The sequence below is a fragment of the Anabrus simplex genome, chromosome 3 (genome assembly GCF_040414725.1).
Source record: "Anabrus simplex isolate iqAnaSimp1 chromosome 3, ASM4041472v1, whole genome shotgun sequence".
Lineage (NCBI taxonomy): Eukaryota > Metazoa > Arthropoda > Insecta > Orthoptera > Tettigoniidae > Anabrus > Anabrus simplex.
Window position 1 is genome coordinate 83326200 of NC_090267.1, and position 15014 is coordinate 83341213.

The window sequence follows — 15014 nt, forward strand, 5'->3', positions numbered from 1 at the left end:
CTCCTATGGTATTTAAATGTGAGGCGAATGGGTTAAGAGAAGGAATTTCCGAATTATATGAGAGGTCTCAGAAATATAGCAGACTTAAGGAAAAGAAAAAAGTTTCAAGAAGAGAGCAGAAATATTTTAAGCTCAACATAGTGACTGACTTAATAGGTGTTATTTATTTATTATAAAAAATAATAATAAAAAATCTATTTCAAGAGTTTTTATTAAATGACAAAGTAAATGTAAACTTAGACACAAAGAAACGTTTTAGTTCTTTTTAGATGTAATAAGGACGTAAGTTCAAAGGGCAGAGCAGATTAAAATTTTAGCATATAGTTGACTAATTTAATTGATATCCAATTATGATTTGAAAATTTCTATTTAAAGTCTGTAATAAATTGACATAGTAAGTAAGTAAGTAAGTAAGTAAGTAAGTTGAAACATAAAGAAATATTTTAACAATTTCAAGATTTTATATATAACTGTTGTGTTGATAAGTATATCTGTTACAATGTACCAAGTCCAAAGAATATTGATGAGGAAGAGAGTAATTGGCTCTCGAAACATGTACGGGAATTAGGTATAATAGAATATGTAAAGTATTAACAAGGCGGGAAAGTATTTTATAGAAATTTGAATATAAGTCAATACGGACAGGAATAACCAACATGGTGAAAATATCATCTAGTTGCGAATGTTCGATGGTCTTGTCAACAAATTACTGCTAAGACACTAGTATGAAGACTGATATGATTAGCCCTTAATTCGTTTAGTGTTTAGTGCATGGTCCTCTCTTCTGTGGAGCTGTTTAATTTCATCTTCCTGTGACTGTATGTATGTTTAGTCCTCAGCCCAAAGGCTGGTTGGATCCTCAACAGCTCTGCCATCAGCTGTCATAGATGGCATTGAACACAATTTCATATAACTTTGTACTTTGGTAGGTTTTAAGGTATGATATTTGAATTTTTAGACTATCTTAGGCGCGCGCCTTTAGAAATAAGTTTTATACCACTCATTGAAATGTGTTTGCTTGTTTGATCACCAAGATTCGACACATTTCAATGAGGGGTGGTCGTATAATGCACCATTTCTCACGGCAAGTTATTCATTACTCGTGTTCTGGTTCGTGCTCGAACCTGTATATCTGTCATATGCTTAATTCAGTCACTCTACAAAACTCAATATTTTCGAGTTTTGTCGTTAGATGGCAGTGCTACGCCATCTTTAATTTCCAGGCCTTGCTTCCTGTCAAAATTTGGTAAAGATGGTTACTCCTTGGTTTTTTTTAAATGGGATCACGAGGAGAAACAACAAGATGGAATCCACATTAAATGAGACTGCTTTTCTGACCTAACAGAAGGTTTTTAGCAAATTTAAACCGTGATTATCCCTATCTGACCATGTTATTGTTCTTATATATTTCTCAGGTACGTGCAGCTGCTGCATATCTAAATGCGTCATGTGCGGCGAGGCCCACAGCTCCCAGGATTGCCCCCGCAAAGGAGACCCTTTACAAAAACCACGTTGTGCTAACTGCAAGGAACAGCACACCGCTAGTTACCGAGGCTGTCCTGTTTACCTGCGTATCCTGTCACAGGAACAGAACCGCCTACCCTCAGCTAAGAAAGGTGCCTCCGGACCCACCCCCATTACCAGGCCTGCCAAACTTCGAGCTAATGTCTCATTCGCTAATGCTACCAACCCCTCAGGGCCAGTGGTTCACCAACCTACTGTTCCCTCCAGCCCCGCCCCGCCAGCTCTCACGAGCGACAACTTTCCCGACCTTCCCTCTTCAACTGCCCCCCCCCCCCCCCCCCCCTCAGCGAGCCTCCCCCCAACCCCACTGCACAAATTTCTGATGTCATGGAAATTCTTAAACTATTCAAGGACCCCTCGTTCCGTGACATTATTTCTCTCATCAAAACCACCCTCCAGAAGCTAAAACAGGCCTCCTCCCCTGCAGATAAATTGGAAATAATTATGTCCGCCATACTATCCTTCTGCGATTAATGGCCCCTACCAGCAGACAAACGCGCCCTAAACAGTTGAGGGTCCTCGTCTGGAATGCCGAAGGCATCCAGAGGGACACCCTCGAACTCTCAGAATACCTCGGAGAAGAGAGTATCGATATTGTCCTTGTCATTACATAAAATAAACTTCATTATAAAGCCCGTATTGTCGTGAGTATACGTTGAAGGTTAGGTCAAATGTTCCACCTTTACAATACTAAGATTCTTTATTAACTAAATATTTACATGATTTTTAATTATATCGGGACATGTTTCGTCTACCTTGTAGACATCATCAGCCATAAAAACTTTTGTAGCTTGTAGCTTTTTCTCAAAAGTTTTTATGGCTGATGATGTCTACAAGGTAGACGAAACATGTCCCGATATAATTAAAAATCATGTAAATATTTAGTTAATAAAGAATCTTAGTATTGTAAAGGTGGAACATTTGACCTAACCTTCAATGTATTGTCCTTGTCTGCGAGACCTGGCTGGAACCTGGATTGTCGGCTCGTATTAGCAACTTTATCTGCTACAGAGATGATAGGCCCAACCGCATTCGTGGAGGCACTTGTGTTTACGTGAGGCACAACCTCACTCACCACCGAATTCCCACCCCCAACAACCTTACTGGTCTGGAAGCTACGACAATCCAGGTTCTCACCCACCGAGGACCCCTCAACCTTACGAAGTGCTATATCTCTCCAGACGTAGCGTTCGACCCGCTAGACCTGGACCGTATTATAGACATGGGGGTTCCCACAGTCCTGGCGGGCGATTTTAATGCCAAGAACCCCCGCTGGAACAGCCGGATCACCACCACCAGGGGCAAACAACTCTCCCAGTACTGTGACCGGAACCATCTTGCGACCCACGGCCCTGATCGCCCCACCCACTTCCCCCACAACCCCAATCACCGGCCTGACACCCTGGATATTGCCATTTCTCATAGACTTCATCAGTTTATTCAGCTCACTACCCTAGACCTTTTCGATTCCGACCATAAACCCGTCCTCATGACTTTAGATTCATCCCCCAACTATACACCCATTTTCATCCCTATCTATAACCGGAAAATTAATTGGAACACTTACCACACCAAACTATCTGATAAAATTAATGGCAATCCCAGTGTGAAAGGACCGGCTGACATTGACAATTTGGCCCTCCAGATTTCTACCTCCATTATTAGCGCTGCCCAGGCCGCCGCAGAGGGACCCAGCGTCGTACAACGCAGGAAAGACATGCTCCCCTCGGCGATCCTGGCACAAATAAAAATCAAAAACCGCATCGGTAAGTTATGGCATTTGACCAGGGACCCATATCTTAAAAGCAGATGGAACCAGTCCAAAAGGAACCTCCAGGTCATGATCTTAAACCACAGGACATCAGCGTGGCGGTCCAGACTGGCGGGTCTGAGCGCTGCTGACAACTCCCTCCACAGGTTGGCATGCAAATTTACCCGTACCGGGACTGGCATACCCACCCTTCATGGTAGATATGGAATGGCCTACTCTGACAAGGACAAGACCGACGCGCTGGCGGACACGTTTGAGAGCGCGTGCACGCCCAACGTCGAGCCTTGTGATGACAATTTCATTGAGCACGTAGAATCTGAAAACGCACTTCACGCCACTGACGAGACCCCCCTCCCCCCAGACTTCAAATTCATTACGCCAACTGAACTGTTCGCTGCCATAAAACAGCTTTAGAACAGGAAATCTCCCGGCCTCGATAACGTCTCAGCGTCCTTTCTTAAAAATCTCCCCAGGAAGGCGCTGACTTGCATTACCAAGCTCTTCAATGCGATCTTCCGGTACAGTCACTTCCCGGCCTGCTGGAAGATCGCGAAAGTCATCATGATACCCAAACCAAACAAGGATAAAACTTTCCCTCAAAATTACCGACCTATCTCTCTACTTAGTATTATTTCCAAATTATTTGAAAACCTGTTCTTAAGCAGACTAAACTCCATCATTGACGACAAAAACCTTATGTGCGAGGAACAGTTCGGATTCCGGCGAGGCCATTCCACTGTCCATCAATTAACTCGCTTAACTGAAGAGATAACTAAGAACTTCAACCATCGTCGACACACCGGAGTCTGTTTTCTCGACATTTCCCGTGCGTTCGACAAGGTTTGGCATGATGGACTTATCTACAAACTTAGGACATTAGGATTCCCCCCCTACGTTCTACGCTTACTGACGAGCTACCTAGCTGACAGAAAATTTCAGGTCCAGGTTGGCGCTGTCCTGTCAGACCCCCGCCCCATTGAGGCTGGGGTGCCCCAGGGCAGCGTCATCTCACCAGTTATTTTCAACCTATACATGACTGACATGCCAAAACCTACGCATGGGAAATTGTATTTATATGCAGACGATACTGCAATCTCCTCTGTCTCGTGGCAGGCACCTAAAGCTAAAGACTACCTCCAAGACTCCCTCTCCACCCTCGAGCCCTGGCTTGAGCAGTGGAGAATAAAAATTAATGTAGACAAAAGCAGTGCTACACTCTTCACTAAACGCCGTCCTGATACCCCCCCTCCCCTGATGTTTTTTGGCGAAGTCATTAGGTGGACTAATAAAACGAAATACCTAGGTGTCACCCTAGACAGAGGACTCACATTTGCTGACCATATTAAAACTATTGTTGCGCAAGCCAAAACGCGCCTCTTCCAAATTTTACCTCTGATAAATGCCGATAATGGGCTCAACATAGAAAACCGGCTCCTGTTATACAAGACGATGGTTAGACCCATCTTGGAATATGCCAGTCCCGTGTGGGGCATAGCAGCTAAGTCCCACCTGTCAGCGGTGCAGCGCGTACAGAACCGCGCGCTGCGCTCTCTGGCAGGCGCACTATGGTACGAAAGGAACGTCGACCTCCACGATACATACCAACTCCCCACTCTTCAGTATAGGTCCGAACGGGCGGCCACCAAATTCTACAGTAAGCTTCATACCAACCCCAACCCCCTCATTTCCAATTTAGGAAATTACGACACCGAGGGCCTGCGCTACCGCAGACCCAAGGATGTCCTCCATACAACCATGTAAACAGACTCTTACCCGTAACGGGTCCAGGCCACACTCTGGCCAATTCGATCCCCAACCACACAATCCACACACTTCCACACCAATGCAGTCTCAGAATAACAGTTTATGAAATAGCATTCAAGGCCTAATAGGTCGACGGGCTATAACCCCTCATCGGTCCCCGTGACCAATGAGAATTGTGGTGCCATTTTTATTTTACCCTTTGGTGCGTGCTGTTCTGTCCTCGAGTGCACGTGTGTGTGTGTGTGTAGATGTGTTGGGCGTGTTATCTGACTGTCTGATGGGCGGTCCCAGTGCTTCGTATTTATGTGCCTCTCTACATTTATCCTTCGATTTCATGAGTGTTTGTCATTCATGTCAGAACCTGTAATGTTGGATCTGTACGAACTGTGACCATGCACACCTAGAGTGTTTTAGTTCGTCTATCGCATGAACCTCGTGTTCGATGTTTCTCGTTCGTACTGGATACTGGCATCTTTTATATCGAGGCAGTCTGATTTGGTGACCCTGCTTAGAGGGGAAACTGTTGTAACTGAAGTTACTCTTTGACGGACCAATGGCCTCGCGCCACATATTTATAATTATGTTCGGGTAGTTGGTTGTACTTGCGTGAGGGTTATGTGTATGGACTGGGCAAAGCAGAAAGCCGCACCATATTATGTATATTTTGCCCTTATTAATTCCATGTGATGTCTCTGTATTGCCCTTTCATTTATGCTCGTACCAGACCGGGCCTGTATTTGACTTATTTTTGATTCCTATGGCCATCATTTTATTTCTCATTCCCCGTTTCCTTTTCCTTTTTCTTCTGCGATACTTGACTCATGGTGTGTGCAGTCACGTGGCTTCCAGCCATGGAGGTTTATAACTAATTTGCTCGGCCCCCTCGTCCATTTTGACGCATGCTTTTTAATCCGTTCTGATGGGTTGTCTAAAGAAAGGTATAATTAACTAAGAAAAAAAAATATAAGTAACTGAAGATCGACCGTGTAGGCGTTTTGGGATATATATATAAAAAGGAGAAGAGATAGAGTAATGTGGAATTGAATTTTGTGGTTTGAGTTCTATTACCATTTGTAATTAAGTGGGAAGCCTGGCTGAGAGAAGGTTTAAACATTTAATTGTGAAATATGTTTACATGATAGAAATTAGATGTCCGCCCGTAATGAGGGAACTTGTATCTCTCCTTAGTGATAAAAGTGGATGACTTTGTGTAACAACATCCTCACTCTTCAAGGTTGACCCAGCGCTGTCGAACTTGGATGTTTATGCTCACTACGTATGTATTTCCTTTTAATGCCTTTCCTCGCATATTTCATTTATAAATTTCTCCCTTCAATTTACTCATGAATAAACTTGAGATTTGTGGCCTTTCTCTGTCTCGATTGCCAGACCTCGTGTTATTTAGTGTACTCGTTTCCTCGCATTTCCTGTATTATTTCTCTCCTTTTTCCTCTTTACCAGAATACTGGTGTGGGTATCGGCTCAAGAGGGACAGGCTAGAATGAGCTCATACAGATTGTAGCAAAAGGGATGCTGGAAGGCTCAAAGGCCCAATCTTGGACACTGTAAAATTAATAGAGTAATAACAGGGGAAGTTTTACACATGCCAGCTGATCATATGATTCCAAAGTATATCTTTGAGAAACCATTTGAGACCCAGATAACAAAAAAGGAAGACTGGGACATTAACAGATGAAAAACTGATAGAAGATATTGTGTTATTGTGTGGTAGACAGATGGCTCAAGGACTGAGATGGGAACAGGAGGGAGGATCAATGGGGAAAGACCTGAGAGATCAATTCAAATGAGTCTAGGCAGACACACTACAGTTTTCCAAGCTGAAGTGATAGTCATCATTACATGCCTTGAGGAAAACCTGAAAATGAACTACAGAGATAAGAACATTTTCATATTTACAGATAGCCAAGCAGCCATTACGGCACTTGAAGCTGTCCGGATTACATCCAAAACTGTTTGGTATTGTCATATACTTCTCCTGCAGCTGTCAGAGTACGATGTTGTTAAAATAATACGGGTACCTGGGCATGCAGGCGTAGAAGGTAATGAAAAAGCAGATAAACTGGCAAGAAAAGGGTCAGAAACACCTTTTGTGGGCCCAGAACCAGTATGTGGGATCTCTTATAAACAAGCCCAACTATACATAGGTGAATGGGTACAAAAGAAACAAATGGAAAACTAGAAAAATGCTCCAGGAAGCAGGCTTGCGAAAGAACTAATAAAGAGCCCAAACAAGAAGCATACTAAGAAACTGCTGGAACTCAGCAGAGAAAATATAAGATGGGTAGTAAGACTGCTGACTGGACACTGCCATCTTAACCACCTACACAGAATTGGAGTATTAAGAGACAATGTACGTAGGAAATGTAATGATATGAAAATCGACTGAACACATACTCTTTTAATGTTAGGCTCTGGGAAGAATCAAAATCTCTACACTGGGACTACCTGGTGAAGAGAGAAGAAACATCCGAGAAGACGCAATAAGGAGGACCCGCAACTTTATGAAGGGAGCATGTATAACTAGGTGGGGATGAAGGAAAACACATGGTAGCAAAAGACCTTCAAGGTCGACACTAAAACTAAGTTTTAAACAGACCCCTTGAATGAAGGAAAAAGAAAGAAGAAGGTATGAACCCCACTGTCAGCAGCCCTGAAGAGGGTTTACTGTGGTTTCTCATTTTTACACCAAGCAAGTGCTCAGGCTGTACGTTGATTAAGGCCATGATTCCTTCTGTCCCACTCCTAGCCCTTTACTATCCCACTGTCACCATAAGATCTAACTGCGATGATGCGATGTAAAGTAAATCGTAACAACGAAAATTGTGTTGTGATCAAAATGAGTCTGAAAAGGTAAAATATACAAGTTGGATATAAAAGAAAGGAAGATATGTATGACGTATACAAGGTAGTTCAATAAACAGTATAAAACTGTCTGATAGAACACAGGTGCACATCTGATCATAGTTATAAATGAGACAGTAGCACGCAGAAGCACGGCTGATCCTATTTCTGTATGTGAGAAAACTGAGAGCGAGCACTGCAAAATTCTCTCACAGAATATCATAATCTTTCTGCATGCTAATCTGCCCAAGCAGAAGTTGTAATGCTTGCCTCATTCATGAGCCTGCCATCATGTGCTCTCCAGCACTTAAGATAGAAGAGCGATGGCAGTGGTTTTCAAATAACTCAAAAACGGTTGGTTTTATGGCCTTAAAATGTGGTTTCCTGTCCCGCAGGGACTTATCGAGATTTCTTCCTCATGTCATAAGACTTGAAATGAGCTTTGTCTCGTCCTGGTAAGACAAATTCGATTTTTGTCTATATTAGCATACGCTATTGGGCAAAGGGCCTAAATCTCGGACAGAACCTGAATTTTGAAAACATTTCTTAGCGCACCTCCAGGGCAGAAGATGAACCTACTGTATGCTCCTAATTTCATCTTTTTAGGTCTTTTGGGTCTGGACCCAACTCCATCACTATTACAATCAGAGTCCAAGGAGAAGTTCTGCAAACATCAAACACTTCCCAAACGTTAGTAGCCGTCCCTCAGCAAATGCAAATATTGATGTTGAAATCCAACACAGCCTCAAATGTGCTAGCATGGCTTCTGGTCACGTTCAAGTAAGGATTTTTGATAATCATAACATCAGTGTTCAGACTAAGTTTTATATGTACCAATCTATTGTTATACCACCTCTTACATATGGATGTAAAGCATTGACTACCTACCAAAGGCTCATACGATGCTTGGAAAAATATCACCATGCTGCCTGAGCAGGATCCTGAGAGTGAAATGGCAAGATCAGCACACTAACATTAGTGTTCTAGAAGAAGCAAATTCCACTAGTATTGAAGCCATGATCATCAAGCACCAACCCCGATGGACAGGCCACATTGTTCGTATTCTTGAATTCCATCTGCCAAAACAAATTCTGTATTCCCAGCTAAAGGAAGGTCAAAGACAACATTGAGTACCACAGAAGCGGTACAAAGATACACTAAAAACCTACATGAAGAAATGTCATATTAAAACAGACAACTGGGAAGCTACTGCACTTGATCATCCGGTAGACTTGGAAGAAACTCAATGCTCAATAGTGTAAAAGAAATGCTAAAGGTTTCCCCCTATTCAATACTATTTGTTGTAACCTTAAAAAAGTTACATATATTTGTTGAAACTAGTTTCAGTCTTACCAGAGTCAAAATCAAAGTTAAGGCAAGACATGAATATAGATAACATTTATGAAGCAAGCATGAAATTCAATGCAAGACAAGTAAAGATTAGAAAAACACTCATCACAATCACATGTCCTGTGCAAGCTCTCAGCTTTCCTCCAATTTGAAGAATGTACCTCATAGAAGACCTGGTCTAGTTTTGAAGAAGACAATCATACTCCTCAATGAGTGATAACCCATCATAATCTCCTAATTCATCTATTTCAATATCAGAGTCATCTATTTTGACTTCTCCATTTTTTAATCTTTTCTTAACTTTTTTTTGCACCATCTTAATAATTTCAAATCGTAGATGGTAAAGATCATTCTTAGAATTTGCTACATTGCATCCCTGATTGGATTTATGAAAAATATAATGAAACCTAGTATCAAGTGTCATCGTGTGACAGAAATCGTCACTGCACAGTACCATGAACATGTAGCTATAACCAAGCCTATGAACACAGCGGGCAGGCTTAAATTAAATGTTAAGCTCGAGCCCAAAGAAGTTATTGGCTTGGATAATTTTGAAAGAATGGAAAACTACAGGCATGTTACAAGTGGAGGTGCAGTAAGAGACTGAAATATGCAATTGCTGTGTTCAACAAAGCAGCAAAAAGTATGAATCATCTTCCCAGTATGAAATCCAGCAAAGGACTGGTAGGAGATGGGATTAAGACATTACAGGTTATCTACTTCTGAGCATTGAAGTAATTGTTAACACAGAAAATCTTGCATGCATACCACACCAGACTGTGCAACTGGTGACAGAAAGGATTCTTAGTGTATAATTAGCAACCAAATGAGTATCATTATGTTAGTTATTTCAACTTGACTGATGATAATGGCTAAAAAATACAAAAAAATACTTCGTCATAGATTTAAGCATAAATCTGACAAAACATAACAAAATAAAAATATGAAAAAGGATGACTTTTAAAGAAAAAATTATGATGCCACAGGAATCTGCCTCTTAGCAATTACCACTTAGTAGAAACAAGTGAATTCAAGACAAAGAAAATCCTTGGTCATGTAACACCATGACTGGCAACAAATGATGATATTAGTGCTCCAAGTGGTATGCCACTAAAACTGAGATCCCAAAACAACATGCATGGTGCTAGAGTTAGGTCATTCAGGTGGCTTTGGATTCCATGCAGAGAGTTACAACTGACTGTGAGACTGTCTATTCTTTAACATGGAATGCTCCTACTGGAGCCTAGAAGTGGTACGCAACACATACTGAAGTCTCATAACATGCGTGGCACAAATTACAGTAGGTATGGGTGTAAGGAAATTAAATTCAAAGATTTCAGTGAAGCAACAATCACGAAAGAAAAAATCTTGCAGTTAACAAGCACGTGGAAGGATGCTGAAGAACTGTTCAAATGATTTTGCAATCTACACAGTTAACAGAAGGCCTGAAGTACCAAACACTCCAGCTATTATTAGCAAGACACGAACAGCGGACCTGGGCGTGGTGTCGGTGGCTCACAAGAAAAGTAGTTGAATTCATTGTTCACTCTCTCTCTCTCTCTCTGTATTCTCGAGGTTAAAAATGTGTTATTTCTCAGCTCCTCAAACTGATATAAAACCAAATACAGGGAAATTCCGAAAGTCTCTCCTTTAATACTGGCAAGACTGATGGGTTAGCAGTTTTGCATTAATTCAAATCTAAATTAAATGTATATCATTTCTGCATTGTGTATATTATCAACCCTCTCAAAACCACAAAAAGTATGTACTGAGAGACATTACATTCTTATTATATATGTAATAACAGTAAAAATGAGTCAATACAAAGTTACATAGGTAGACAGAAATACTTACGTTCAGTCTCATTAGCCTTAATCATTCCTGCACACTCAGCAAGTATGGTAGATTTGAAAGTCGACACCAGCACATTAACACAACAGTCCGTCAACTAGGAGACACAAACAAAATGTACTATTAGATACATAGATAGAGTCTTGCCATTCCTATGATAAGACAACGGGATATTGAGGCAGGAGGTAACAGGTTGTGTCGTTTACTTTCTTTTAAAGATGCTGAGGCAGAGCAGGAAGAGGAAGAACATTACTCATTCAAAATTCAATACAACTGCATTTGGGCAAGGTGGCAGTAATGTTTGTTTATGGCAGTGGGTAGAGTACAGCAGGGCGAACAGTAGGCATGTCAATAGACCGATTAGTCATCACATGAGTCTTTCTCACATTACCTATAAGAGAGGATGAAATTTAGAGAAGAAACACTAAATACTACACTATAAATTATGCTACACTAAACTAGATTAAATAACAACAAATGAAAAACACAATATAAATCTACCAGAAGATGAGCGAAAGGAACCACTGTACAACCAAGGACTTAGTGACTGACTGACTAACCGAGCTACTGTACCTGGCGACATAGCCAGATTAAAGGCCACTGGACCTACACTGATAAGCGAGAACATTATTACCACAACCTAATAGCCGGTATGTCTACCTCTGGCATGGATAACAGCAGTGACGCATCTTGGCATGGAAGCAATGAGGCCTTGGTAGGTCGCTGGAGGGAGTTGGTACCACATCTGCACACACAAGTCACCTAATTCCCATAAATTCCGGGGACGGGGGTGATGAGCTGACGCTACGTTCAATCACATCCCACGTGTGTTCGATCGGGTTAAGATCTGGTAAGGTGGGGCCAGCACACCAATTGCAACTCGCCAGTGCACGTGGTCTGCAACCAGTGTATGATGCTTCTTGGCCATCATGGTGCCTTACACAAGCTCCCCTAGACCCACGGATGCCCACGTTAATGTTCAACAGAGCATATTTGAGCCGCTGCCAGCTTGTCTCCGTCCCGCAGTACAGGTGTCAAGGAGCGGTTCCCCTGGAAGATGATGGATTTGCACCCTCCCATCGGCATGATGAAGAAGGTATTGGAATTCATCAGACCATGCAACACTCTGCCGCTGCACCAACGTCCAGTGACGATGGTCACGTGCCCATTTCAGTCACAGTTGTCAATGTCATGGTGTTAACACTGGCACATACATGAGTCGTCGGCTGCAGAGGTTCAACCTTAAGAGTGTTCGGTGCACAGTGTGTTCAAACATTTGTACTCTGCCCAGCATTAAAGTCTGATGTTAGTTCCGCCACAGTTCGCCCCTGTCCTGTGTTACCAGTCTGCACAGCCTATGACGTCCGACATCTGTAATGAGGGGTGGCCGCCCAACCCCTCGACGTTTGGACGTGATTTAAAAGTTGGTTTCACCACTTGTTGAAGACATTCACCACAGCACTCCTCGAAAACCTGACAAGACGAGCAGTTAACATATAAATAATGCACAGTAGAGTTTTCCACCTATTCAATACTAAGTGATATTTACAATATTTACATTACATGGGACTAGTTTCAACTCTACTCAGGGTAATCATCAGCCATATTAAAATATACACAAAATATATGGCGAAATCCTAAAACATGTTTTCTGGCAATAAGAGACTTATGAAAAACATAATTTTACAATATGAAGTGTGGTTGAAATGTTGCAAATGAAAGCGAAATATTACGTGTGATGTAGGTGAGTAATAATTAATACAAGTACATTATACATGCTAAGAATTCTGGAACAAAAGTAAAAATAAGGTGCTCTGTGTTGTTAAAATTTATAGACTCATGGAATTAGTAGGTCCTGTTGATACATAACGGTTGTGGACTGAGTGCTATGGCAATAAGAATGAACACAAAGTAAACTGACACATATATAAATTTATACAGGTATGTACAATGTCTGAGTAACAAAATGTGTAGTTGATACTCTCTGGAAGAAGAGTCGACTAAGTATCAACTCTCTGGAAGAAGAGTCGACTAAGTATGTTTAATCTCTTTTCTTCTCGGCCTTTTCCCTATATTAGGGGTTGGCACTTCATGTAAACGAAGCCCAGTTTTATGGCCAGATGTCCTTCCTGATACCAACAACTCTATACGGAGGGATGTATTCACTAATGTGAGTTTCTGTGGTGATTAGTACTGTAACATGATGTGTTATGTATAAATGAAGAGTCAGTGTTAAGATAGACATCAACACCAAGTCCCCAAAGCAGAGGAATAATGCTCACCATTCAGCAAAGGAGTTGGACAATTTGTTACCTAAATGAGTGAATTAACAACTTGAATTCCCCTTTATAGGACTGAACTATGGTTCAAGCACCAACTTTTGCAATGTTCAGAGACCAATGGCTCCACTGAATAATTTCTCAGCACCTTATTCTTACACGATCAGATTTACTGTATTGCTTACCTTTAGTTAGATAAATGCCATAGATAACATTTCACCTAAACCAGAGTTATATGATGACTTTGTTGACAGTTATGAAGATATCAAGAAAAACAATAAGAAGGGGGTGTAGAATTCAAAGATAAAAATTTCATTGTTCCGTATTGAAAGTATTAACGTCAAAAATTAAATAACTGAAAAAGAGGTTCAACCTCTTATGTATTGAATAGAGGGTGTAGAACTCAATATGTTCCAGACATGAGTGTTAACAAAAAGCCATTACTGGACAAATACCCTCAGCTTTACAAAAATGACCCATTTTCTGATAAGACAATTGCTGTTGCAAAAGTACAGATGCATGTGGTCCAGCAAATAAAAATGGATATCACTACTGGAAAACCTTGATGATGATGATGATGATGATGATGATGATGATGATGATGATCATCATCATCATCATCATCATCCAGTTCCAGTTTCCTGGGTACTGTTAATGAGCCTCTTCCACTTCTTTCTGTCCATATACAACTTGTCATGGAGAACCTTGATATGAATCAAAATTGTAGGCAAGCATGGAATATGTTGAAAAATCTTAGCGACAATCCCACAAGTGCTCCATTAAACTTCAGCTTTGTTTCTGCCAACCAAGTGGCATTGCAGCTCTTACTCAATGGTAAAACCATGAGGAAGCAACACCTGCATTATCACACTAAAGATCACTAAACTGTGGAGACAAGCCTGTGTCATCAATCAGTTGAAACCAGGAAAGCAGCCCAATAATCCTAAAAAAATTTGGTGTATATCACTACTTTGCCATAGCTTTAAGCTCCTGGAAAGAATCTCTGCCAACACTGATGAAGAACTTATTTCTGAACAAGATGGCTTTATCTGGAAAATCCTACAGTGATCAAATATTAAACTTAGTCGAAAATACACAAGACGGTTTTGAAGAAGGGACTATTCCTGGCCTTACTCTCATTGATGTTACTGCCATCTACGACACAGTTAACCATAAAAAACTGCTGCAGTAATAATAATAATAATAATAATAATAATAATAATAATAATAATAATAATAATAATAATAATAATCATCATCATCATCATCATCTTATTGGCTTTACGTCCCACCAACTACTTTTACAGTTTCAGAGACGCCAAGGTGCCAGAATTTAGTCTCGCAGGAGTTCTTTTACGTGCCAGTAAATCTACCAGCACGAGGCTGACGTATTTGAGCACCTTTCAGTACCGCCGGACTGAGACAGGATCGAAACTGCCAAGTTGCAGTCAGAAGGCCAGCACCTCAACTGTCTAAGCCACTCAGCCTGGCAACAAAACAAACAGCTGCAGAAGCGGTAACTTGACAAAAGGACTCTCAGCTGACTTCTTTAATTGGCACCCTTGTCCAGAATTCCAGATTCTATGTCAGTCTCTTTGTGATGAAAACAAGAG

The 15014-nt window shown here is 41.3% G+C and overlaps 1 protein-coding gene across 4 annotated transcripts in view; it reads right to left on the reverse strand.

Annotated features, from left to right (window-relative positions):
* The window catches only part of Cul5 (cullin 5), a 277814-nt gene that overhangs the window by 188018 nt on the left and 74782 nt on the right, over positions 1–15014 (reverse strand). For all 4 annotated transcript variants that reach the window (XM_067142608.2, XM_067142605.2, XM_067142607.2 and 1 more), the window contains one exon: positions 11126–11219. In XM_067142608.2, coding sequence (XP_066998709.1) covers positions 11126–11219 — 94 coding nt within the window. The remainder of the gene's footprint in view (positions 1–11125; positions 11220–15014) is intronic.